Source organism: Mastomys coucha, unplaced genomic scaffold, assembly GCF_008632895.1.
Source record: "Mastomys coucha isolate ucsf_1 unplaced genomic scaffold, UCSF_Mcou_1 pScaffold6, whole genome shotgun sequence".
Lineage (NCBI taxonomy): Eukaryota > Metazoa > Chordata > Mammalia > Rodentia > Muridae > Mastomys > Mastomys coucha.
This window is the reverse complement of record NW_022196912.1, coordinates 49,912,270-49,937,466: the sequence shown is the minus strand read 5'-3', so window position 1 is coordinate 49,937,466 and position 25,197 is coordinate 49,912,270. Positions and strand designations below refer to the sequence as shown.

At 38.3% G+C, this 25,197-nt stretch overlaps 1 protein-coding gene across 21 annotated transcripts in view; it reads left to right on the top strand.

The window, feature by feature from the left end:
- Hdac9 (histone deacetylase 9) overlaps positions 1-25,197 on the top strand; it is an 832,819-nt gene that overhangs the window by 700,938 nt on the left and 106,684 nt on the right. For all 21 annotated transcript variants that reach the window (XM_031355577.1, XM_031355573.1, XM_031355564.1 and 18 more), the window contains one exon: positions 17,787-17,905. In XM_031355577.1, the coding sequence (XP_031211437.1) occupies positions 17,787-17,905 (119 nt within the window). The remainder of the gene's footprint in view (positions 1-17,786; positions 17,906-25,197) is intronic.

Here is a 25,197-nt window from a genome sequence, read left to right as displayed (position 1 = left end):
GCACATAATTTACTCCCTAGACATGGGATGTATGATCATAACTTTCTCTAGTATCAGGAAAGAGTAGTCTGTTTTAAGAAGACAAGAGTTAGAAGTCAAGATTAGAAAATAAATTATATCTTCAAAAGACTATCTGCCCATTGTTATGTGAGTATATCTCAGAAATGTTCCAGAAATTTGTCTATTGTGATATAGTTGGCAAATGTGTCAGCTTGCCATTCCTGCCAATGAGCATGTCAGGTTAATAAAAAGAAAACAGTGTTTTTCAATACATTTCTAAGAAATATTTATATGTGAGTTGGTATAACTGAGTTGATATAATAGCCTTATAGGGACTGGGCAGAATGATGATGGTGCTGATGCTGGTCATTAAGGTTTTTGGGCTGTCAGGATATCTTACAGTATGGAAAATAAGACCACTGTCAATTACACAGAAAGAGAAACAGAAGCAGATACAAGGGGATGGTGTCGATATTCAGATGATTGTTTTAAGAAAAAAGAAAGAAAAAGGAAAGAAAGGAAGAGTAAAAAGTTGAATCTTAAACATTAGGAAAGTTATGGAAGAATTGAGCTTAGGAAATACAAACAGAAGACTAAATGATCAAAATGTGCTTTTGAAAAATAGATAAGGAGCCAAGTATGGTCATTTACACCTGCCATCCAAGCACTTGGGGGCTGAACCAGGAGGATTGATGAAAATTAAAAAAATCCTCTGGTTAAGTGGTGAGTTCCAGACTAGCTTGTGCTGGAGTGTGAGACTTTTAAAAGTAAATAAATAAGTCATGGTAGCAGGGGAAAAAAAGGCAAACGCAAAGTAAAGTCCATTGTTACTGACTATCCATAACAGTGACACTGTATCTAACTTGGAAAATCTATGAAATCATCAAGGAAGCCCATCTGGTCAGTGTGTCCCCAGAATGATAATGTCTTGTGCTATCATTGTTAGGACTGTTAGATATTTTGAATATCACTGAGGTTTCAAATAATACTTTAATATCATAATGGGGAAACAAGTATACTTGGTAGCTAAGGTATTAGCTTTGCATTTCAATAGTAGGAAACCTTAGGTAGAAGGGATCCTTTAATCCCTGGTTTTACTTTCCAAAAGCAGGTGTACATTATCTCTATTCTGTAGACAGGGCATGGGAAGTGGATCTTCCTACTTAAAAAGCTTCTCAGTCATGGGAGCTCATTGCCCACTTCCCTGGCTCTGTGCATATTTCTCTATGGTTACTAAACATTGTCTATGCTAAGCTTATAGGTGTCTAAACAGATCTGTAAGGTGTCCAGTCAAGGACTTCCTTTATCCTTGGTCATTTATAGCAATATTTTCTAAATGCAAACTCCCCAAAGCAGCATGTTTATGTGTTCTCTTCTTCTCCCTCTCCTTCTCCACCTCACTGTCTCTCTCCCTCTCCTTCACCCTCTTTCTCTCTTTCCCCCTCTCTTGTCACTGTATTATTTTAAAGAAGGGAGTATAAAACTTGATTGATTAATTAATTGATTGTTGTCTTCCCTCTGTAGAGACAGCATAAATATACATTTGTGTCTATTCAAGATAATAGTTGGAAATTTTTAAGCCTGGCTCAGTAATGGTTCTGTTCTAATTCCTACTAAGTTGAGACCTCTTACATTGCATGTCTTTACTATGAGCATGTCGTTACTTTCCTGTGCAAATTCTGCTCCCAGCTCAGGTACCCACTGTGTTTAGACATCATGGCCATGCTGAAGTCTAGTGCTCTTTCCCACTGGCTTGAGGTTTCATGACTTCTTAATATGTTAAATTTCATTAGGCTGTGGTTGCTAATTCCTCAATTTCTTGCTAGCCATTCTGTAACTATGTCCCTTGAAAAGGTCAAAATCCTGAAAGGACAAAAGAAAACGATGTGATTCTTAACCTAATCCAGGTCATATTGTTAAACCAAGCACAAGTAGCTGATTCCACTGCCCATTTGTTTGCTGTTTCTGCTTTTGATGGTACCTAGACCTTTACAGTAATGGAGACACTCATTCTGTGATCGTGTTCACTACTGTCTTCCTTGAATCCATGCAAAGAAACATGAGGGGCAAAACAACTACAAGGATTTCAACCCAACTCTATTGACCTGGACTCTGCCTTACTAGAAATGTCTAATTACAAAGAATATAACACAGATCACATTAGCAGGACTGATGTTTGCTTTTGAGACAGACCCAAGATCTGCCTGTTATATCCTTATAGTGGGACTTCAATAATGAGCATGGAATCCTGCTCTTCCCTTCAGATGCTTATTTTATTTTTAATTAATTACTTAATTAATTAATTAACTTTACATCCCAACTGCAGTTTCTCCTCCATCCTCTCCTCCCATCCCTCGTCCCCCCCTCTCCTTATTCACTCCTCCTTCCTTTCTCTTCAGAAAAGAGGAGGCCTCCCTCCCGTGGATATGACCCAGCTTTGGCATATCAAGTTACAGTAAGACCAGGAGCATCTTCTCCTATTGAGGGTAGAAGAGGCCATCCAGTAGGGGGAATAAGTCCCAAAGACAGGGAGCACAGTCAGAGACAGCCCCTGCTCCCACTGTTAGGAGTCCCACATGAAGACTAAGCTTCATAATACTGATACATATGTACAGAAAGCCTAGGTCCATGCCCTGCTTGCTCTTTTGTTGGCAATTCATATGGGCCCAGGTTAATTGTTTCTGGATGTTTTCTTGTGATGTCTTTGACCCCTATAGCTCCTACAGTCCTTCCTCCCCTCTTCCTCAGGATTCCTCAAGCTCAGCCTAATGTTTGGCTGTGGGTCTCTGCATCTGTTTCCATCAGTTGCTGGGTGAAGCCTCTCTGAGGACAGTTATGTTAGGCTCCTTTCCTCAAGTATAGTAGAATACCGTTACCACTGTTAGGGATGGACTCCATTTATGGCATGGGTCTCAAACTTGACCAGTTTCATTGGTTGGCTATTCTCCCAATTTGAGCTCTGTCTTTATCCCTGAACATCTTGTAAGCAGGACAAATTGTAGGTCGAAAGTTTTGTGCCTGGGTTGGTGTCCCAATCCTTCCATTGGATGTCTTGCTCCAATACAGGAGATGGCTAGTTTAGGCTTCATATCCCCCACTGATAGGAGATCATCCACATAGATTAAATATAACAGGTGTAATAGAATTAATAGGTGCAAACTATTTCTAATTAGAAAACCCATTTTCTGGTTTACCACACTCTTAAACAGTCTGTGTAATTATATAAATTGTCTGAGCTCAGGGCCCAGGCTATCTGCTTTCAAAACTCAGTTCCTCCATCGTCCATTCCCTGTATGGCATAGTGCAAGTCACTTAAACTGACTACCTCATTACCAAATGGGAAGCATGGGTGGAAACATCTTTAGGACTCTTCATACAATATAATTAATATATTTGCATAGAGCTCTTAGAATAGGGCCGACCACCTACTGAGTACCATTTGCTATACCTAATACATTTTTGACCAAGGATCTAAAGCTCCAGAAGGAATGTCTTCAAGGGTCTACATCTAAATATCCCTCTTCTATAGGATACATCTGAATTGTCTGAGAAGGTATCTGTGGCTTTTGTGGAACTCACCGGGTTGCACATGGATAGGGTATTACATATATATCATGGACCATAAATGAGCCTAGTTGTGGATGCTCTGAAACCCAGATCTATGTTGAGACATGCTCGCTGTTATTGGTTATTCAGGCATCATCCCATGTACAGAGCCATAGTCATTCTTCATCTGTTAGCCAAACTTCAAATACCTGAAGTTTTTCCTTGGCTTGTTACCTTCCTTCTTACTCTCACTGTGACTTAACATTTAAATAATCCCTCCTTGAAATATTTACTTGCCTGATTTCTATTGTATAATGCTCAAAGTTTATTCATTTTACCATCCTCCTTTGTGTTCTCTGTTCTCCTGGTAGGATACAAAGTTCCTCTGTCTCACTGTTTCATTATGTCTAAGGATTTGTCAAAAGTAACAAAAGCTGTGTCAGGCTATTCATAACTGGAACAGAGTACCTGACAGCAACAGTTCACACAGGAAGTTCTCATTTGGGATCCAGAATTCAGAGGTTTGGGCTCATAGCTCTGGACTCTGTTGGTTCCAGATGGGTAACAGAGCAGAACATTGTATCAGGGGAATCATGTTCCAGTGTCTCCTGACACCATGGCAGACAAGAGACAGAGAGAGAAGGATGAAGAACCAACCAAAACGTTCAAAGACATTCTTCCCAAGTGAACCACTCCCTTCAGCTGCGTTCTGCCTACTAAGGACTTAACCACTTTGCCAGAAAGTTGTACCAGCTGAGAATGTAGCATATAACACAAAAGCCCATGTATGTTCAAATCATAGGAGAAAGGTTAATAGTTCAAATGTGGTCTAAAAAGAATATCTGAAAAAGGACAACCTTACAGTACTGAAAACAATAATGGATAGATAAGGTATCATTCATGAAATATAGAATAATGATTTTAAGATGAATGCAGGAATTAGAATGTTTCCATGTAGATCATATATTTATAAATTTGATAAATATTTAAACTTAATGCAATAGAATATTAGATTGTAGGGTTTTTTTTTAAAATTTTGGTATCTCAATTGTTGGTTTACGATAGAAATGCAATTAGGGAACACTTTGTCCTTGTCTGCAAGCAATTTGAATTATCCTGATACTATGTCTTTGCTGGAAGAAATAATTTAATAGAAGTATAAACTCTGAAAAATAGGGGTTTTTTTTGTTTTAAATCTTTGAAGAACTCATGTACTCTCCCAAACTTTTAGAAGTTATGTTTTTTCTCACCCCTATCAATGAATTAAAAAAAAAGAACTATAAAAGAATGTGGGGGACCTAGAGAGGTGACTCAGTAGTTAAGAGCACTGACTTTTCTTACAGAGGACCTGGGCTCAATCCTTAACATTCACATGGTGGCTTACAGCCATATATAAATCCAGTCCCAGGGGATCTGGTATTTTCTCTTGGTCTCTGTTGGCACCAGGTATGTACATACATGTAAGCAAAAATCCATACATGATTTTCTATAAAAATTTTCTAGTTATTAGTAGATAATGGATAAATGACTACAATTTTATCTATAGTGTTTACTATTTACTACAACAAATTTCAAAGATTGTGCACATAATCATTAGTAAACCCATGGAAAATACAGAAAAAGAGTAAAGAGTAAATTGTTACTTATAATCCCACAATAATTTGCATATTTCTTTTTTTCTTTCTCATTTGTTTGGACTCAAAACTAACACTTCCTTGTGTCACTGATTATTCTTTCAAATAGATTTCCTCAAAGCACCCTGCTATTTCAGTCAGATTAAATACTCAGAATAACCACCGGGTTTGGTTTCTAAGGTGGGTATGCCAAGAGTCCTCCAGTCCCCACTACTTTAGATACTGAGCAGATGTACATTCCTTATCACTTACATTCCCCCACATCCACCTCAAAGAAATAGTTTCCAAGTTGACTAGCTGGTCAACGTCTATGATAATCTTTACAAGTACCTTGGTACTAAGAGCCCAACTGACTTACAGGAAGATAACAAAAATGTTATCTTAACCAGTAATGTATGTGCATGCTAATTTCAATTCTTCTTTCCCAGTATCCAATATTGACATTCTTAATCTTAGGCAATTAGTAAATGAAAATTGGTATATACTTTTAAAGTAATTCATATTTCTCATGTTACCAATAAGGTGAATTCCTTTTTCAAATATTTAATCCACTGGAGTCTCATGTTTTACAGTTGCTTGACACCTTGTTTCACATGTCACAGTAACACAATAGTAACATCATGTATCACATAGCATCCAATTTTGAAAAACTGAAAATAGATGTTGAAAGCCAGGCTTCTGAATATTTGTTAAAATAAGGAATGATAACTTTTATATCTGGAATGTTTGAATGTATTTAGCAACTGTTTTCATAGGAAACCGGTTGGCAATCTGTAGGCTCACTAATATTTCTCTATTTTCCAAAAATAGTAATTATCAGGGGCTAGAGAGATGGCTCAGTTGTTTAAATCACCTGTTTGTTGGCTTTGTTGAGGACCCAAGTTTGGTGCTTTGTATGTACACACTGTGCACCTCACAACTGCCTACAACTCCGGCTTGAAGGAACTCAGTACTGGCCTCTGGTAACATCTGCACTCATGGGCTTCCAATAAAATCACACACACCACACACACAGACAATTAATAAATCTTTTAAAATTATCTCAACCACTTTACTTTAATACCATAGAAAATTCATAATTATTGTATCTAGGAATAAGTTGGAACCTAATGGCTACCATCTCCCAGGAAGTAGGAAACGACACCTCTGCTTAGAACCTTGTAGAAGCACTGAAATGCTCAGATAGGAGCACCCTGTCTTCCTAGCCTCACAGAGTCCCATCACTTAGAAGCTCATCATGGTTCAGAATACACATCCATCACCTTAAGATAAGTCTGAGTTTGAATCATAATCCAATGAGTTAATTAATTAAATTAACCAAGTCTTTTAGCTTCAGAATAGTCTCAATTTCCTTATCTATAAATTGTGAGATTTATAGTTGAATAAAATATATATTTCCAAATAAGATGTATAATTCCAAGTCTGTTGTGGACTGGCCGTTTTAGCTATGAATGAATTCTGAGGTCCCTGGTCTTAGCTTGCTCTCCAGACTGAGGACACAGCTTTTCTCTGAACTTCAGAGCTCCAAGCAGGCCTTCTTTCTTGGTCTCTTTCTGGCTATGCCTCAGGGAACAAGAAGGATTTTAGTTACTAAATGAGGCTGCCTTTTGTCTTGTTCATCTCACATTGTTATTCAATTTTATTTAAAAAAAATTTGATGATGCTGACTCCCTCAGACAGGCCACATCAAAAGATAGAATTCACCAAAAATAATACACACTTTTTCCAAAGACACAAACAGTTCCTTGAAAAGGATGTCATGCTGTAATTTATTTTGTGAATTCTGTAAACCACAGAACATTTACTTACAGTGAAGGCTGACCTTTCTTTTTCCTTCTTTTTCTGTCTACAAAGTTCTTTCTTTGAGATGAAACATAAAGAGTGACATTCTCGTGTGTGTGTGTGTGTGTGTGTGTGTGTGTGTGTATGCACACATGTGATTTTATTGGAATCCCAAGTTTAATGTTTAGCCAGGGTCTTTGGCTTCATGTAATAATATTTTATGGAATGCAATCACTTGTGGAAAGACCAAAGAGAGGCCCATTTGAAACTTTACAAAAAGAATATTTTGTGCTGTTGTTCGGATGATGGGAAATGCAATAAGTTTACTAAGCCCTACATGGCACCCCCCACTGAAAGCAGAGAAATCCTAGGACTGAGTGGATGGTAGTAAAATCTCTGTAGGGATTGTTTTGGATAAAGAAAGTAATAACAAGAAATAGGCAAATAATAAGTTTTCAAAGGTCACATGTCACAGTCATCTTATTGTCCCACTGAAAGGAAAATTTACTACACAGAGGTAGACAATTTTCCTGATATAAGTCCATTCTAACAAACAAACAAGCAAACAAACAAATTAGAACTTCCAAGTTTTCTGAACAATACCCTGCTATTTCAGTTAACAAGTTTTTACTATCGTTTCTGCCTTACTTTCTGTTCATTACAGTTGGGCTTTACAGCTACCATGTTGCTATAGAAATGAAAAATAAACAAAGGTTTGGAAAGAGACATGTCACTGGAGCTTGCTCTGCCCCTCTTGCCCACATCCCATGATCTCTGTTCTTCTCTGAACATGTTCATGTTTCACCCTTGCCTATATATTTGGTACATATTTAAGGGATTGAATTTGAATTTTTTTATTTTATTTCTGTAAATATTTTTCTATAGGCTTCTTAAATTTTCATGCCCTTTAAGAATAAATCTGGAGGCCAGGAGGATGGCTTTGTTAACTACACTGGCTGTTCTTCCAGAGGGCTGTGAGTCAATTCCCTGCACACGAATGGGGACTTATATACATGAACAACTCCAGCCATGGGCTCTGGGCATGTGCAATACATAGACACACATGCAGACAAAACACCCATGCACATATAATACACAAATAAATATATTTATCTTTAAGACTAAGGAATCAAGCTAAAAATGGTTAAGACCTTGGCCCTCATCACCTGTGACTGAAGACGAGTTGTTTTGAACTGGATTGTGGAGGAACACAGGATGGATGCCTGTTCTTTACTAGCCTTTGCCTTTATAGATTCGAAGGATTGATTTACGAATGCTTATAAAGCTATTTATGTAAGACCATCTGTAAGTTACTTGACCCACATTTGGAATCATAACAAAATACTTCTTAAGAACCACTGTTGCGAAATTATTGCCACATTTTTGGCATATTAAAAAACATGATATTTATATACTTTTGCTCAATAATGATGGAAATAGAAGTATGCAGCACAGATAGTTTATATATATGCATATTAAAATACTTTACATTATATATTTCTCAGCAGAAGAATATTTATTTCAGTGTTAACTCTCCTATGGCTTCTGAAAACTCCAAGCTCAACATGTCTCTCACAGTTTCTTATTCTGGTTTTTCTAGATCAGACACCAATACAGTGTTTGACACTAGGAAGGTCTGTGCACAGCTGCATTGTTGCTCTGCTTATCTGTGTTAATCAGAATTTTTTTATCCTAAGATAATCAGTCTTATAATTTTTTTCAGCTTGCTATACTCGTGTGTAAAATTTTGCAGAGAGCCAGAATCATTTTTTATTCAATAGAATATTTAATATGTTACCATGAATATAATAATATTATATGCCCTAGAAATACCCCAGAACCAGAAAGAGATACTTTTGGGAAAGTATTTAATCTCTTTTTTCTCAGTTGGGAAGTATATTAAGTAAGATCTCTGAATTGCTCAAAGTTAATGGCTACATGGCACATCTCAGACAAGTAAAACCCTTTAGTCATTTCAAGTATTCATTTTCTTTTAAAAGCATTGAGTTCAAAATTAGCATTGGTATTTTAATGTACTAAGGCAATATAAATGTACCAAATGTCATATTGAGAACTATTATGATAAGAGTGGACTTTCTGAACTATAACACACTGAATATACAGGAATACATACATGTATTTCTATACAGAATATGTTGTTATGCTAAGTCTGACATCTGTAAATGTCCTCTGTAGGCAGTTATGCTACCTTCATTGTTGATAGTGGTGGGGACTTGACTATGGAATCTAACAGCAACCATGAAGAATGAGGGAAAGCATGATCCCACAAATTTGACCAGAAAGAATGTTGAGTTTCAGGAAACAAAAAGTAAAGAAAGTGTGTGACACAGTAGCTCTGGGATCAGAAGCATTTAGCACTTTAGAGCTGCATCTGACTTCACAGATAGGTCATCTAGGTGAGTCTTGCTACCCTTCACTGAGAAAGCAAAGACAATTACTAAGTCCGTAGAATTAGAAGTAACACCAAGAACAGAAACTGGATGTGTTCATTGAAATGCAGGCATCTTAACTCAGGAACATTACACATGGAAAACAAAGAATTCAATTGTGAGTTGGCAGCCATTGGGAAGCATTGAGGAATTTGATCCCTTCTTGAAAGCCTGTTATGACTCCTCTTTCATGCATGTTCCAAAGCCATCAAAACAATATTATTAGGGACTGATGCCTTCCTAGTTCAATAATTAGTTGGAATAATAAAAAGGAAAGTATGTAGGTTAGTGTACAAAAGTACAAGTGGGAATTTGTTTTAAGCAGAATTATGGAGCTAGAAATGGAATCTAGGAAGACAGGGGAGCAAGAGTTGCTACGGTGCCTGCAGAAATGGGATCCACAGTCTCTGCATGGCCTGTGCTCTGCATCAAGCATGTTTGAAACCCCTGCCCCTTATGAGTGCAATTTCTAGAGAACATGAATAGAACAAGCACTTATTTATTCTGACAGTTATCTCTCCTATTCTGACTTAGGGTTTATAGCACTTTACATTTCTGATTTTTACACTAAAAACAACTATTGGCAATGGCCTCCATTGAATCAGTCATTACAAGTGTATCTCTGAACTGTCCTGCCTAAGGAAGAGTGAAGGATCAAGAAAACTTCAGCTGAAATCAATGAAAAGAGAAATCAAACAAGACAGAAGACATACCATTTGAGATTTTATTCAACAGCTATTTGTTGACTATGTCCCATATGTTAAACAGACTTCTGGTCAGTAAGCATTCCCTATTTGTCTCTAAGGAACGGGCTCTTGCAGTGAGTGAAGTCACCAGAACATAAATAATGAACATCATATATAAGTAAGCAAGCAAGCCAGCAAATAAATGAATAAATAAATAAATAAATAAATAAATAAATAAGTGTGAGTTGTATGGAGAGAGAAATAAAACCAAGCTGTCAATCTTAGGCAAGTGTCAGCATCATTTTATATTCTCACTGCTAGCACACAGAGTCCCAGATCTTCATAGAAAGCAACTTAATTATCTTTGAATGGATGGATAGATAAAAAAAATAGTACAGTACTTACATCCAGTAGGATAATATTTAATATTAAAAGGAAAGTTTTTAATGTATATTGCCACACACACACAAAAAAAATATATCTAGGCTGTTAAAACACTCTCTTACCCAGAGTGAGTCAGGAATATCTGTGATTAGTGTTCTGGCAAAGAGTGGAAGGCAGAGTGAAAACTCTGTTGGCCTGCCTCTCCGACCAGGGACATGGAGGTCATTAAAAATCTGTTTTGCCCTGAGGGGGATGATGGAGATCTGACCAAATATGCTGCCGTGGCATACTGCTTTCCATCTAAGCTGAGCCAGGAAAGGGATTCTGACTCCACTTAGGGTGAGGACGCTGATAGTCCTGAGGGCGGAGGTTGGTAAGTTTCTAGATGCATCTTCAAAGTATAGACAATGAACTTTCTTGATGAATTTGTTACAGTGAAAAAGAGAGTTGCCAAGGATAGAAACTTGAGACAGAACTAACCAGTGTCGAGTGTACAAGTTGAGAGAACAAAAAAATCATCTATGTGGTTTGTGCCTGTATGTACACATACTCTGGATGTTTATATGTTGGAAGTTTATGTAGTACTCTTGTAGTGGAGAGCATTTGGGGTGTGATGATTGGGGATGTTGGGAATATGTATATGCATACACTGGGCAACCGTATGTGTTTAGTGTATGTGTTGTGTGGGTTTCTGTTGGGAACTGGTATGTTGAGTACATATATAAGGGTATGCATGTGCAAGAAGAATGTGTATTAAATGTATATATGTGGAAGGGGTTATTGGGTGTATGATTTGGGGTGCATGTGTTGAGTGTGTATGCATTGAGAGGAAGGTAGGTATTGGATGTACTCAGGAGGGTACCCATTATGTGTTTAGGGAGGTGTGTGTGTGTATGTGTTTGGAGTTGGGTAGGAAATATAAGGTGACTAGAAATAGAGCACTTGAGTCAGGGCTTGTGTAACTGGTTGTAAACATCAGCCATATTGTGTGTGCTCAGTGACAGCAGCACAGTGATCTTCCCCATAGAGACTTCTTAGTGTTTTCACAGTAGTCTAAAGGTGAGAGAGATGGTGGGAGTGTTCCAGACATCTGTCTGAATGTGATGCAGTGCTGTTCTTTGCCAGTCCCAGTGTAGACTGTCATGAAGAATTTTCCTGGGGAGTGTTGTTCCTTGTCTGTCATGTAACAAATATAGGTACACGACAGAAATTGTACATATTGTCATGTGTACTTTGTTTTGTAAGAAAAAAATAACAGAATACCTTGTATCATTTGGGAATATCTAATTCATAACCTGATGTCTTTAAGCCATGACCTACAATATCATATACAGAAAAATGTAGACATGACTTTTCATCTGTTATTCACATATGCATGAATATGCCATTGCATATCAGTCATTGCTGGGAATGAAATCCATTGTTTGAGGTAACATAAATAGGAATATGGTACAGCCCTCTCCAATCTTTCAGGGTCTTTCTGTTTATTAAGAATTAAATTCCCAACAAGAAGACTGGCAGTCTCAACTAGCCTGGATGCCCGAAATCTCTTGGACACTGAGCCACCAACCAGGCAGCATACACCAGCTGGTATGAATCCCCCAACACATATACGAGTCTGGACTCAGAGAAGATTCACCAACCCTCAAGAGACTTGAGGCTCCAGGGAGTGGGGAGGTATGGTAGGGTAGGGGTGAGGGGGTAGGGACGTCCTCTTGCAGACTGGGATTGGGAGCAGTTGGGGGGAACAGGGAGGCAGGTAACGGCTGTAGAGAAAGATTAAGGAATAGTAGTAGTAGTAGTAGTAGTAGTAGTAGTAGTAGAAGTAATAATAATAATAATAATAATAATAATAACAATAATAATAATACAAAGAATTTAAATTCAAAGCACTGTAGTAGGCTCCAGTGTCCCACCCACCATGGCTTCATTACCAGGTGTGTGACTCTGACCATATCCAACAGTCTTGTACTTTTATAGTTCTGTGTTACACCAGAAGCATCTTCTCGCTCTCTGAGTATCTCCAAGCCCCAATCAGGGCATCTGTACCTGCTCTTCCATCTGCTGCTGCTGTTCCCTACACATGATCTTTCCCACCCCTTGCACTGTCTGTTTCAGTGAGTCACTGTGTACCCAGGCCCAAACCCACATCAGGCATTCCTGTGGCCTTCTGGGTAATTTATGTTTTTACCCCGTCATTCTTATTAAATGCTTACTTGCTCATAGGAAATCAGGTACATTCAGGGTGGTATGGCTACAGATTGATTGTTCAGATACTTTTTCTTCTCAACTAAGATATGAAGTTTATGAAGTCGAGAGATCAGAATTGTCTATGAACCCAAATGATGCCAAAAGTGGGTAGTAAAATCCTTTAAGTGATAGAAGTGAATGGGTTGTAGTTGCAAGGCATTCCATCAATCAGCCACTTGGCAGCTTTTTAGGAGGTCCTGTGTTAGTAAAGGGAGACACAGACCATGCGTCCAGATAGTGAGCAAAGCACAGGGAAGGAAACCCTACTGGGCATATCCTTCCATGAGATTTGGAGTAATGGATTCAAATTTCCAGGGACATAGAGCTATGACTGTGCCTCGCAAGACACTGCCACATTCTTCCTGAGCAACATGCAGAGCCTGTGTTCCCTTGGCCCGTAGCTTCCTCTGCTATCGTTACCCTGTATTCCACAGCCAGCTTTCTTCATAAGGCTCCGTGTGTCTCTCTGTGTGCCCACATCCATGCTGTTGCGTGCGACTCGTTGACCTATCTTCCTTGTTTTCGTTTTTGTTTGTAATTTCCTTTCAGTCTTCTTCACTAATGGCCACGCCCATTCATCATTGCTGGTGGGCTTTCTTCCTGCTGTTTTGTCCTTCCTGGTTACTCAGTCTCCTGTATCTGCAGGTATATCATATGTGTTTGAGGCTTAATCTATAATAGTGCAAATACATTATTTTTCCTCTTCATTTTTGTAATCTGCAATCTCCTTAAGGTCAGAATTACAATTCCTTTCTGCTTCCCAAAGAACAGAGTTCAATAAATGATTCCTGAATGAATAAAGCAATATTTGGGAGTAGGTCTGTGGGTTCCGCTGCTTTAAAATCTGAGTTGCATGACACAGATGGCTCAGAGTGAGACCACTTGGGATGCACATGAGGACCTGTGTTGGAATCCTCAGTATCACATAGAAGCCAGATGAATAGGGCAGGCTTCTCCAAGTCTGGGAAGGCTGTCATATACACAACAAGGAGTCCCAGTATCAAACAAGTTGAGAGGTGAGGATTGAAACCCAAGGGTGTATACTCTTACCTCCACATGTAAGACCTGGCATGTGCACACACATATTCACACATGCATATGCATGTACACACACACAAAAATACATACACAATTTTTCAGGCTGAGCATAGAATCTGTGAATCTTGCCTACTTTAGTTCTGTTTTAAAGAATCTTACTCAAATGATGACTTTTATCGTTCCTTAAATTTTCAAATTCTTGGACATTTTTCAGTTGATAGTTCGTTCCCCTTTGTTTCCTCTCTGCTCAGTTACAGCTCTGTTATTCTATGAACTCATGGCTACTTATCTGATTTTATGGCTTATAATCCACTGTTAGCATTACTTTTTGTGTTTCTGAAATTGTGCCAATCTCAGCTACCCCAGACTTTTCTGTTTGAGTCCATTTGTCTGTGAGCATGCCCTCATCTCTTCCGACAGCTCGCTTGCCACCATCCAGTCTTCTTAGCTACATCATATTTTTTGGTGACAATGTCCAGGAGTCAATCACTTTTCAAGAATTTCCATGTTTTGTTTGTTTGTTTTTATTGGAAACTGACAATAGAGCATTAGCTCTATAATGACAGATTTTTGCTGTCGGGCTGCTATGATTACTAGGAAGTGTATGAGAACCCAAACAGACATATATGTTTTGCTTGTTCTCTTTAACAACAAACCCCATGAATGCCTTTGAGGAATTTGTTCAAGAAAAATTATATGGCCTTTTCTACTCTGTATTTTTTTTTCTTGGTCTTTAGAGACAGGTTTTCACTGTATAGCCCTGGCTGTCCTGGGACTCATTCTGTAGACCAGGCTGGCTTCGAACTCAGAAATCTGCCTGCCTCTGCCTCCCAAGTGCTGAGATTAAAGGCATGTGCCACCACCGCCCGGCCTCTACTCTGTCTTTTCATCTCTTATACATGCCTTAGTCCAGTTTGTGTTGCTGTAACAGATTATTATTATTATTATTATTATTATTATTATTATTATTATTATTATTGATACAGAGCATGAATTTATTTGGAAAATGGTTATGGAGTGTACAGTGTCTAGTATTGTGGTGCTGGCATCTGGTATGGGCCCCCCATGTTGTGTCAAAACATGGTAGAAGGACATACAAAATAGACATAGGACAGAGAGGAAACTTGGCAAATTCATCTGTGCATCTGGAGCCCACTCCCACGGCAATGGCAATAATCCACACTCTAACAATGGTATTTAATTTCAATAGGAGTTTTGGAAAGGGGACACAGTCTGTAGTAGATATTCTAGATCCATGCCAACATAAATAGAAGAGCTTAAAAACTTCTGCAATATCTCTTTAAAAGATACCAAATATGGGGCTGGAGGGTGGATCAGCACTAGCTGCTGTTCCGGAGGATGTGGGCTGTATTCTCAGCATGAGCATAGTTGCTAACAATCATCTATAACTCTAGTTCCATGGGAGCCAACACCCTCTCTATACTCTGTGGATGCCAGGCACAGTGATACCCAGATACACTGTAGGCAAAACACTTGTGCACATAAGATATATTTTTTAATTCATCAAAATAAAGAGATCTGGGGAATATTAGCTCTGTTTATGAGATATAGGCAAAGGCAGTATTTTGTGTCAACAAGAGGAAAGTAATTAAGATTCAATCTGAAATGGAATAATCTTTAAGTATGTCAGTGTTTGCAACCCAGTAGACAAAGTGTACTAGTTGTAGTTAATGATTGAACAGTCACCAGTGTCACTATTTATAACCAGTTGTTGCCATAGAGTACTTTAGTTTAACAGAAAATTTGCAGAATATTTTACATCAGACCATCACATGAACTTTCTATAACCATAAACACACAGCTAGTTCATCCAGCAAACAGTTGCCACCTGGACAAAATTCTAAGAAGGTGTCATTTTTAAAGGCTAAGAATTGCTCTGAAGAGAAACCAGAGTATTAGGAATGTATACTTTGAAATGGAAAATTCTACCAGATAATGTGGTATCCAACTTCCCTTCCTTTTCTGTAACAAACATCATGACCAAAGCAATTTGAAGGAAAAAAAAAAAAACACCCCTTTATTTCGTCTTACACTTCCAGGCCAATGTCCTTTCATGAATGGAGTCAGGTTAAGAACTGGAAGGAAAGCTTGCTTAGGAATTCATGTAGCATTATTTCTGGCCAAGGGAGTCCAGCAGAAACTATGGAAGAATGTTGCTTGCTAGCTGGCTTGCTCAACCCCAGGACCACTTGCCTAGGGATGGTGCCATCCATGGTGGGCTGGGCCATCCTGCATCAATTAATGATTAAAACAGTTTCCCAGGGACATGCCTGCTGGCCGTGCCTGATCTAGGAAATTACTCAGTTAAGGCTTCTCTCTGAGATGACTTTAGCCGGTGACAAGTTAAGAACTAAAACTGACTAGATGTGTGGTGGGTTTTTCCCACCAAGTTTTTCATCATCTTATTTTTGGAGTGAATATACCTGAAGTAGAGCTTGTTGTGAATCCAGAAAGATTGCAGAAAGTGAATGTGTTGACTGTATCAGAAATAAACCAGACTAGTTATTTGCTAAGGAAGTGTCTAGTACCCACCAAAAGAAAGAGAGGAACTTGAGAAATTATTTTGGATTCTTTGAGAGGGTTTACTGCAATGTTTCAATAATAACACATGGTCATTTCACTCATGGACATCCGTGAATGATTATACATGAGATTCCATGAAAACAACTTCAGAGCTGATACTGTTGAAGAAAAGAATACTATGTATCCATACTAAAGAAGCATAGCATTACTGGAAAACATTAGTAAGTTATACATCGTGAGTAGAATTATATTCTTCACTTAGTTTCATTAATGAACGATTCAGACTTAGATGATTTTTCCAGCTGTTGAGAGAACTACTGTTTGGAAGCTTGACAGCCAGCATTGCATGCTAGCAAAAGAGCTTACAGGAAAAAAAGTGTGGCTTAATTTATGTATCTCTCTCTAGATAACTTTCATTTATTTTCTTATTCCAACTTCTCGTTTATGACATTCAATCAAAATTTCTTTACATAAGACTAGCATTCGATTATTGTCAAGAATCTGAAGTGTTTTTTTTTTTAATAAATAAAAGAGCTAATTATTCTATTGCCTAAGGACTATCCTTAGAACACTTGTCCCAGTTACTTCTCACAGACAGAAGTCTTACTAGTAAAATTCATAATGGTGTGCCGTTTCCTCATCTTATTAAATAGACTTTGGTATTTGAATTTTTATGATGGTACTCTGAGCTTCAAGCCCTCATAAACTTTTTTTCCCCCTGAGTTCCTGCAATCATTTTCTCTCAAAACTAACAGGGATGGGAAGGGTCGGAGCCCTGAGGAGGCTGAGAGGTGACTGCTGATGTGTCTAAGTGGGGCCAGCAGGGGCTGCAGCCAGCAACAAGGCTGCAGCATTCCTCATGTGTCTGGCCTTGGACTCACTTAAACGTCATAATCTGGATCCTATTAAGGGAGTTTTGTGTTTTTCCTTTGTAAGAGTCACCCCCTACCATGACAAATATTTTAAAATATATTTTTTTAAAAGTTGGGAAAGCAAACTTTTTCCCAAAAGAAATTTATAGTTCAAATTTATACCAATTTCTTACTAACAAGAGCAAGCTAGGCTCTCCCTAAAGCTTCAATTTTCCTCTGTAAAACATTAGTCTCCTTTGGAAGAAGCAGGAATTTTGTTTTTTTATAGGCAATGGGATAAAACAGCTACAGATGTATGTGTACTGTGACATGCTTCAGAATGAACCTGCAGAGTGTGGTGTTTTCAGTCTGGAACCAAAAAAGAAAAAAAAAAAGAAGAAGAAGAAGAAAAAAGAAAAAAAGATGAAAGGGAAACCACTGTATTGGGCGCTAAAATAACAGTGTTCGCATATGAAGGAAATGATAAGCTTTGAATCCACTTTGCATTTCTCCCCTTCTTTTCCTGGGAAGGGACAGAGGTTGTGCCAAGTCATTTTTACATAGCAGGGCTTCCAGGTACCCACCTTTCCCATGAGTGACCACTGCCTTTTCGCTGTGCAGGACTGTCGTGATGCCTGTGGCCAGAGAGTTTGATCCAGACATGGTCCTGGTTTCAGCTGGATTTGATGCTTTGGAAGGCCATACCCCTCCCCTAGGGGGTTACAAAGTGACAGCAAAATGCAAGTATCTCGTTCAGGACTTCATGAAATGCTATGACACCATACACCATTTAGATCTTTAAGACATATACTACCTTTTACATGAGTTCAATAAGCTTTGGGGAGACATTTGAAAATGATTGGCGTGGTATTTATTGCTCTGTCTGTTTTGTGTCTCTAGAGAAATTTTCATTGAAGAAAAGCAAAATGCTTTCCTAGGGTGAGCTTGATGGACACATCAGAAACTTCATGTATTTCGGGAGTCTTAGTTTTCATTTAAAGACTAAAATGATATGACTTCTGTTTACTGTACATCAACTGATCTGAGAACTCATAATTCTGGAGGAGCTACTGAGCTTTTTGCAATTGCTACCTTTATTGCATTGTACATGGGATGCAAATAAGTATTTGTTATACCTATTAGTGTTATGTGCTTCCGGTTCAAATACAGGCTCGATGATGCTTCAGCAATCCCAAGGGTCTCTGAGGTCAATGCTGCTCTTCTGCTGTTTGCAGAAACAAATTTTCTGGCTGTGTTCCACTGCAGCCAGTTACCAAACAATGAAACGAATTTTATATTTTATTTCATTTGAAGTGTATGACACCATGGAACTTAGCTGGAAAGAGGAGCTCCTTTAAGAACAATTTTCTTGCTCCGTGTATGAAAGCGAAACGTATCTAAAGTCCATGCATATTAATATACATTGGCACCGTGTGTACCTACTACTTGTACATTGGCAAGAAAAAATTGTAAAACTGCACAGTGGATGGTATCTAGTATTGTATGCTTTGGTGGAGTTGAAAGGCAGACAAAATGAAAACAACTCAAGTTGCTTTAAGTGGGGGAGATGAGTTTGGAATGAATGTGCTATATTAATTTGAAAAGAACCAAAGAAAGAGATTCGTGCCAACCTTTGTTTTGAGCTGGCTGTTCATGTGAGAGCATTTCTGCACTCTAATTATTCCAGTAACATTGTTAGGTAGTGGCTATTTTTAACATCTATTATTTACCCAGGATTCTTGGCGCCTTGTTGTCTATCGGAAACATATTAAAGCAGGCAACTCTTGCACAAACAACAAAATAGAGATAATTCAGAACTTTGCGAATATTGAATATGGAGGCATTTTCTTGTATTAAATACCTTTATGGTGATGTTCTCAGAAGTTACCTCAAATAGAAGTCCATCTTCCCACTGCAGATAAGCCTCATTTGAGGCAAGGCTGGAGACTCATTTATTCTGAATAAACAAACTCAAATGATACAAGACACGTGGAGAGAAACAGAGACATGAGGAGAAGGAGGCCCTTCTCATTGTACCTGAAGAGCTCCCTCAGGTGTAGGAGAGATGCTGAGCTCCCCCGGGTGAAGGAGAGATGCCGGCCCTTGAGGCTTTTTCCTTGCCAAGAAGTGGAGGAGGTTTTACATGCCCATCTCTCAAAAATAGAAGGGACTAATCCTTGTGTTAAATTTTGGAAAATTCGATTTAAATCTCAAATATCCCATTGAAAAGTAGAATAAAAATAATAACAATGTGGCCTCTTCTGGTTATAGATACTAGAAACATTGGGTCCAACCCTTTTTTTGCTTCAGTAGTGTCAATCAGCTTTCATTGCTGAGATAACCAAGCTATACAATAGGTAGAGAAGGTTTGCTTCGGCTGATGGCGTTTGAGTGTGTAGTCTATGGGACTCTTGTTGGGAACCTGTGACGAAGCCATCCATCCATTACGGTGGGAAGCAAGTGGCAGAGTATAACTGTTTATCTCATTGAAACTGACAAAAAGAGATGGGATGGCACAATGCTGGTATAATGTTCTTCAAGAGCATGCCTTCAGTGATCTAAAAATCTCCTACCAGACCCCACCTCTTAAAGCTTCACCTCTTCTCTGTAATTCATCCTCAGGACCTCAGAGCCAAGTTCTATCAAACAGAAAGCAGTGAGATCTTCAATATTTTAAATCTACTAACATATCTGTATTTATACAGGGTACATTTTATTGCTTTATATCCCCCCAAATACATTTGAACATAGAACACTCCCAGCTTTCCTTCATCAATTCCCAGCCCCTGCCTGTCTGTTTCCTCCTTAGCTCTTTTCCACTCAAGAAGGCCATGCTCTTCTTTGCCAGTGTTTATCACCTAACAGAAGTAGGCATGCCTAAGGGTATCAATATCTAACCATTGCTCTTTGGTCAACTCTTCACTATTACCTAAGAAAAGTACATAATGAGGAGAGGGGATCATAGAATGCAGAGTACAGGAGGGGTTGTCCTGAACAGTCAGCAGATTTCAGAACTGGGATTAAAATATAGTGTTTATGAATTTGAACTTACTTGAAATTGAATGAGCCACCTACTGGATTTCTTTTCAATAAGGAAAAGAAAGTCATCTCATCATATACAAAATAATTGAAATGTGTATTCAAAAGCTCATAATGGGGCCAACCCCCCACAAATACCATCTAGGGCAACATGAACCCCAGTGCCCTCTTCTGAACAACTGCATGCATCATCTTAGGGAGGCTTCAGTCTGCTGGCTGTTTTCACTGTAGCAGTCACCACCTTAACTGTGTGGGACCTGGGATTACTGCACAGCTTTCCAGAGATTCTCAATGGGCTCTGCACTGGTTTGCTGCATGCAGATGCATTTCCCTTCAATTTGACAGAAAGGCGATTAAAATTGAGATCTCAATGCTCCATGCCAGAAGTCATCCTCCAAGTGTGGAGTCCCAGAATAAAGTTGAAAATGGGGTACAAATTTGAAGTAAATTGTAACTAAACTATATGAAAACAAATATTCAACTAAACTTTTTCAATTCTGGCTAAACTCACTCTTGCTCCAAGTAAAACGCTGGACGACTTGATCTGAGAGCTGTTTTGAGGATACTGTCATTTCAGACATCTGAAAATTTATTTCCTTGGCACATCGAATTGAATTTTTACAGTACTTTATTTTGTATTTTTGAAAGGAAAAGAAAGATCAAGTCAAAACAACAATGGATTTTGCTCATTTTAAACATCTAAATAGCTGCCTGACTTTAAAAGAAAAGAAGAAATCCTGGTTCAATGACAAATGTTTCAGCCTAAATACAGAGAAGTGATTTTACATTAAAGGGGATTCCCAGCCAGCACCATTTAATTCTTTCTTCATGTTTTGGTTATAGCTGTGAAACTACGACAGAAAGGGCAGGTTTGCTTTGTGTTACAATTGAAAACTTTGTTTTAAAATGTTTTATAAGTATTAATTTAGAATTTATATTCGTCTTACATCCAGATCCAAGGTTAAGTTCCATCTCAAAAAGCAACAGTCTTTACTGTAAGCCCAGAACCAAATGTGACCTTGAAATTATACATTTATCTTTCAAAATATTCTGGTTTATATCCAACTGCTTTTGTGATATAGCTTAAGAAGTTAAGATTATACAAATATATATATATACACACACACATATATATATACATATATATTACATATATACATATATATGTATATACATATGGATATATATGTGTGTGTATATATATATACATATATACATAGTATATATGTGTATATACATATATATGTATATATATATATAATTATAGTTACATATCATGGCAGCAATGCCATATCCAAGGTGATTCTTCACCTCACAGAGTTCCTGGCTTTGTGGTACTGTCACCTCAGAAGATAAAAGCTCTTTAGTTCAACCTTGTTTTTCACAGTGGAGCTTGCTTTTCTCTCTCCCATGTATGCCCACACTCTCTGTTTTCTTTAGTATGTAGTAGTGCACTCCTGTGGGCAGATTGCTTGTGACATGTGAATTAGAATCTTTTTCCTTTAGGACTAAAATGATAAGCATGTCTGATAGACTGTATATTACTTTTAAACCATACACAATTTTTGTTTTAATAAGAACCCTGTACTTCTAGTTTTCCGCAGACAAAACAGCACCACTTTTATTTAATTTTTGAAGGATAGAGGAAGTGGCATATCTCACAGACTTGCTTTCCTGCTGTCTCCTAGACTGAGAGTTACTTTTCTGCTGTTTGTAAATCCTCTCCTCACTCCGAGGGATATGGGTATGATAGGGAGAAAGCACCTGCTTAAATGGACCCATCGCTAACAGGGAGTTATTCTCAGGGAAGAACAAATGTTTCGTTATTAGTTAGCTTCCAACAGCAGTCTCTAAAATGTTGAGTGCTGATCCAAATAGCAAATAAGTACAAAGTAACAAACTTGTTCGATATGGTAGGCTATGTTGGCTGATGCCATGTGCCTATAATGTCTCCATGTATTGCATCTTGACACTGATACGTATGTGGATGGCTGAAGCTTAGAGTGACCTTCATCTATCCATTTTTCTAGTACAGAGTTAAAAATAGACTGAACCAGAAAATACATTATGGTACAATTCACTACTCTTTTTTTACTGTGCATTTCTCTTCAGGAGCTCTCTATATCTTGCACATTACTTTTTAAATCTCCAAGTTTCTCCTCACTTACAAAGACTCTGATGACATTTAATTGTGCTCTTTATTGTATAATTCTTCTTCTTTAAAGGAAAGTGCATTCAGCATCCAGGAGAAGTCCAGCCACCAGTTGTGTCTTAGTGATCTGTAACTGAGGAGTCAGTGTTGTGACTTCTAATGACAGAATGTTAGCCCGCAGGCAACAAGGATGGAGAGAACAATATCTGTAATTGTTAATACCAACCTCAAACTTCTCTGCTCCATCCCTTTATACCAGGGTAAAAAAAAACTATAGGAAACCAGCTAGGTATGGTAGCACATGCTGCTAAAATCTCCACACTCAGAAGGCAAAGGCTGGAGAGAAGCTCTCGTGAGCTTAAAGCCAGTCTGCTCTATATAACAAGTTCCAGGTAATTCTGTGTTACACAGTGAGAACCTGTCTCAAGACAAACAAACAAACAACAAACAAGCCTCAACAACAATAAGACCTGGACAAAGCGGATCAGGACTGACTCTCCAAACCTTCCCACCACCAAGCTATCTTCTGAAGCAGTTTCCTGATATGATTCTGCATTGTGTTTTCAAAAACTAGTCCAGTGTCTAGGGTATTGTCCACACTATCTTTAAAGAAGTGAAGCTGATGATGTAGATCTTCTACAGCCTTACTGCTCTGTAAATGAGTTCATTATCCATGGCCATTCTGATCACCACCACCTTCTTTTCATTTAGAACCACAGATACAGATCTTTTGTAATGTTTTTACTAATACAATGTACTAATACAATTCTGTATTTCTAAAAATTGTCCTTCATAATTGTGACTTCTAAATATTTTCTGCTGCTGTGAGTAGTATTGAACATATTCTGTAGTTAAATGAGGAAATCAAGATATCCTTGTAAGTGTGGGCATTGGACAAAATGCCTACCCTAGTTATTAACATCTGCTAGTTTCTAATTAGTGAGATAAATTTATTTACATCCTTGCTAGGCAAAACAGGACTAGAAGATTATTGAGTTTTTTAAATATTAAATTTTAAATAAGCATGAGTAAAATTACTAGAGAGGTGCACTCTCTCTCTCTTACTGTGTGTATGTGTGTGTGTGTAAGAGAGGGAGGTTGACAGGATTTCTTTGTGCCATGCTAGACTGAAATACGTGATCCTTCTAAATGAGATACCATTAAAAGCATATTCCACTATGTCCACATGTTGCGGGAATTTAAAAATTTAATCCACCCGCAAACTCGCTTTCCCGCGCTGGGTCACGCTTTTGAGCCAGTACCGTTTGCCTCAATACTAAGCTCCGTTGGGATTTTGTTATTTTCTCCCAGCTAGCTATATCTCACTCACATGCAACTCTTTACACACCCCACAATCATTCATCTAAATAGCGCCTAAGACCCGGTAAGTAAAGCATGACTCTTAAGGCCTTAATATCCAATCAGATTTATATAATAATAAAATCAAAATTTACAAGATGCCAATGCAATAATTTCAGAAACAAGTAATAAAGACAATATTCTAACCCAATTAATCTATTTTATAAAAACCTTTGCTTGCTTGTATAACTTCGTGGGGTCAGGTTCGTCCTCATCATCTGTCTCCATGATTCCGACCTTCCTTCTGCCCTCTGACTCTTCTCCTCCTCCCACTCTCGCTCCACCTCTCTATTCCTATCCAATTACAGGCCTGTCACTGTCCTAATGTGATTGGACAGAGAAAATGCTACAGCATCCACATACATTTTTTCTTAGCTAGAAAAAAATATTATTGAGGATCTAAAGAAATTTTATCTATAAAGAATAAGTAATTCACTAGTATAAGTTAACAATCTTGGATTTTATTGTTGACATCACTTCAAACATTCTAAATATTAAGTTAAATTAAATTTTGGCATTTAAGTACTGTCTTGGAATACAAAATATACAACATATACACTATAGTTTCCATTAAAACAGTGTAAGTTCTTATTTAAAAGGATAGAAGAATAGTCAGGAATCCCAGAAAGCAGTTCCAGATTTTGGGTAAATAGTAGCTGATTATCAATGTAAATAGTTTTAGTCACTGAGTGTAACTCATTTCCTACAGTACTTCCCTAATATACACAGGACCCTATTCTCAATCCTAAGCAAGACATAAACTGAATGTGGAAAGTACATGCTTATGAACCCAGCGTTCTGATGTGAAGGAAAGAGGGTTAGAAGTGCAGGATCATCCCGAGTTACATGTTGAATTGGAGGGCAGGCCTGGATACATGAGATGCTGTGTCAGAGAAATAAAATAAAACAAAACAAAAGTCATTTTAATAAGCCAAGTGCCTGCATCTCACATTTCCTTATTGTGTGCATGACTGCTTTGTAGGAAATCCAGGAGGCAATTGGACAGATATCATGCCTTTAAAAGAAAATAAACTGCCACGGACTGGGGTTTCTTACAGGGTTCCTTGTTCCGCGGGACGATGGGTTCTGGCCAGGTGTGCACGGGATTCGGCTTTGACAAACAGACTAGACACGAGTGGTATAAGGTCTGAGTGTATTTCTCAAAAAACTTGACATGAGACTGATACAATCATTGCAAAAGAAAGATGAAAAATCTGGCAGCTCAGTAGTCAAGGTACATCTGAGGCCACCTAAAACACACTAGGCCTAAAACAGCAGCCATCTCCTCTGGACTGGTGCAGCACCCCTGGACTCCAAGTATGTTCGGGCTGCATGGTCCGGGCAGGAGGGTAGAGGCTTGAATCTCGAATCTTCAATGCTGAATGCTCGAATCTTGAATGCTCAGTCTCTTGAATCTTGACTGGTACTGCACCCCTGGGCCCAAGCGCTCTGGGCCCGGGGGTGGGGGGTCGGGGGGGGGGG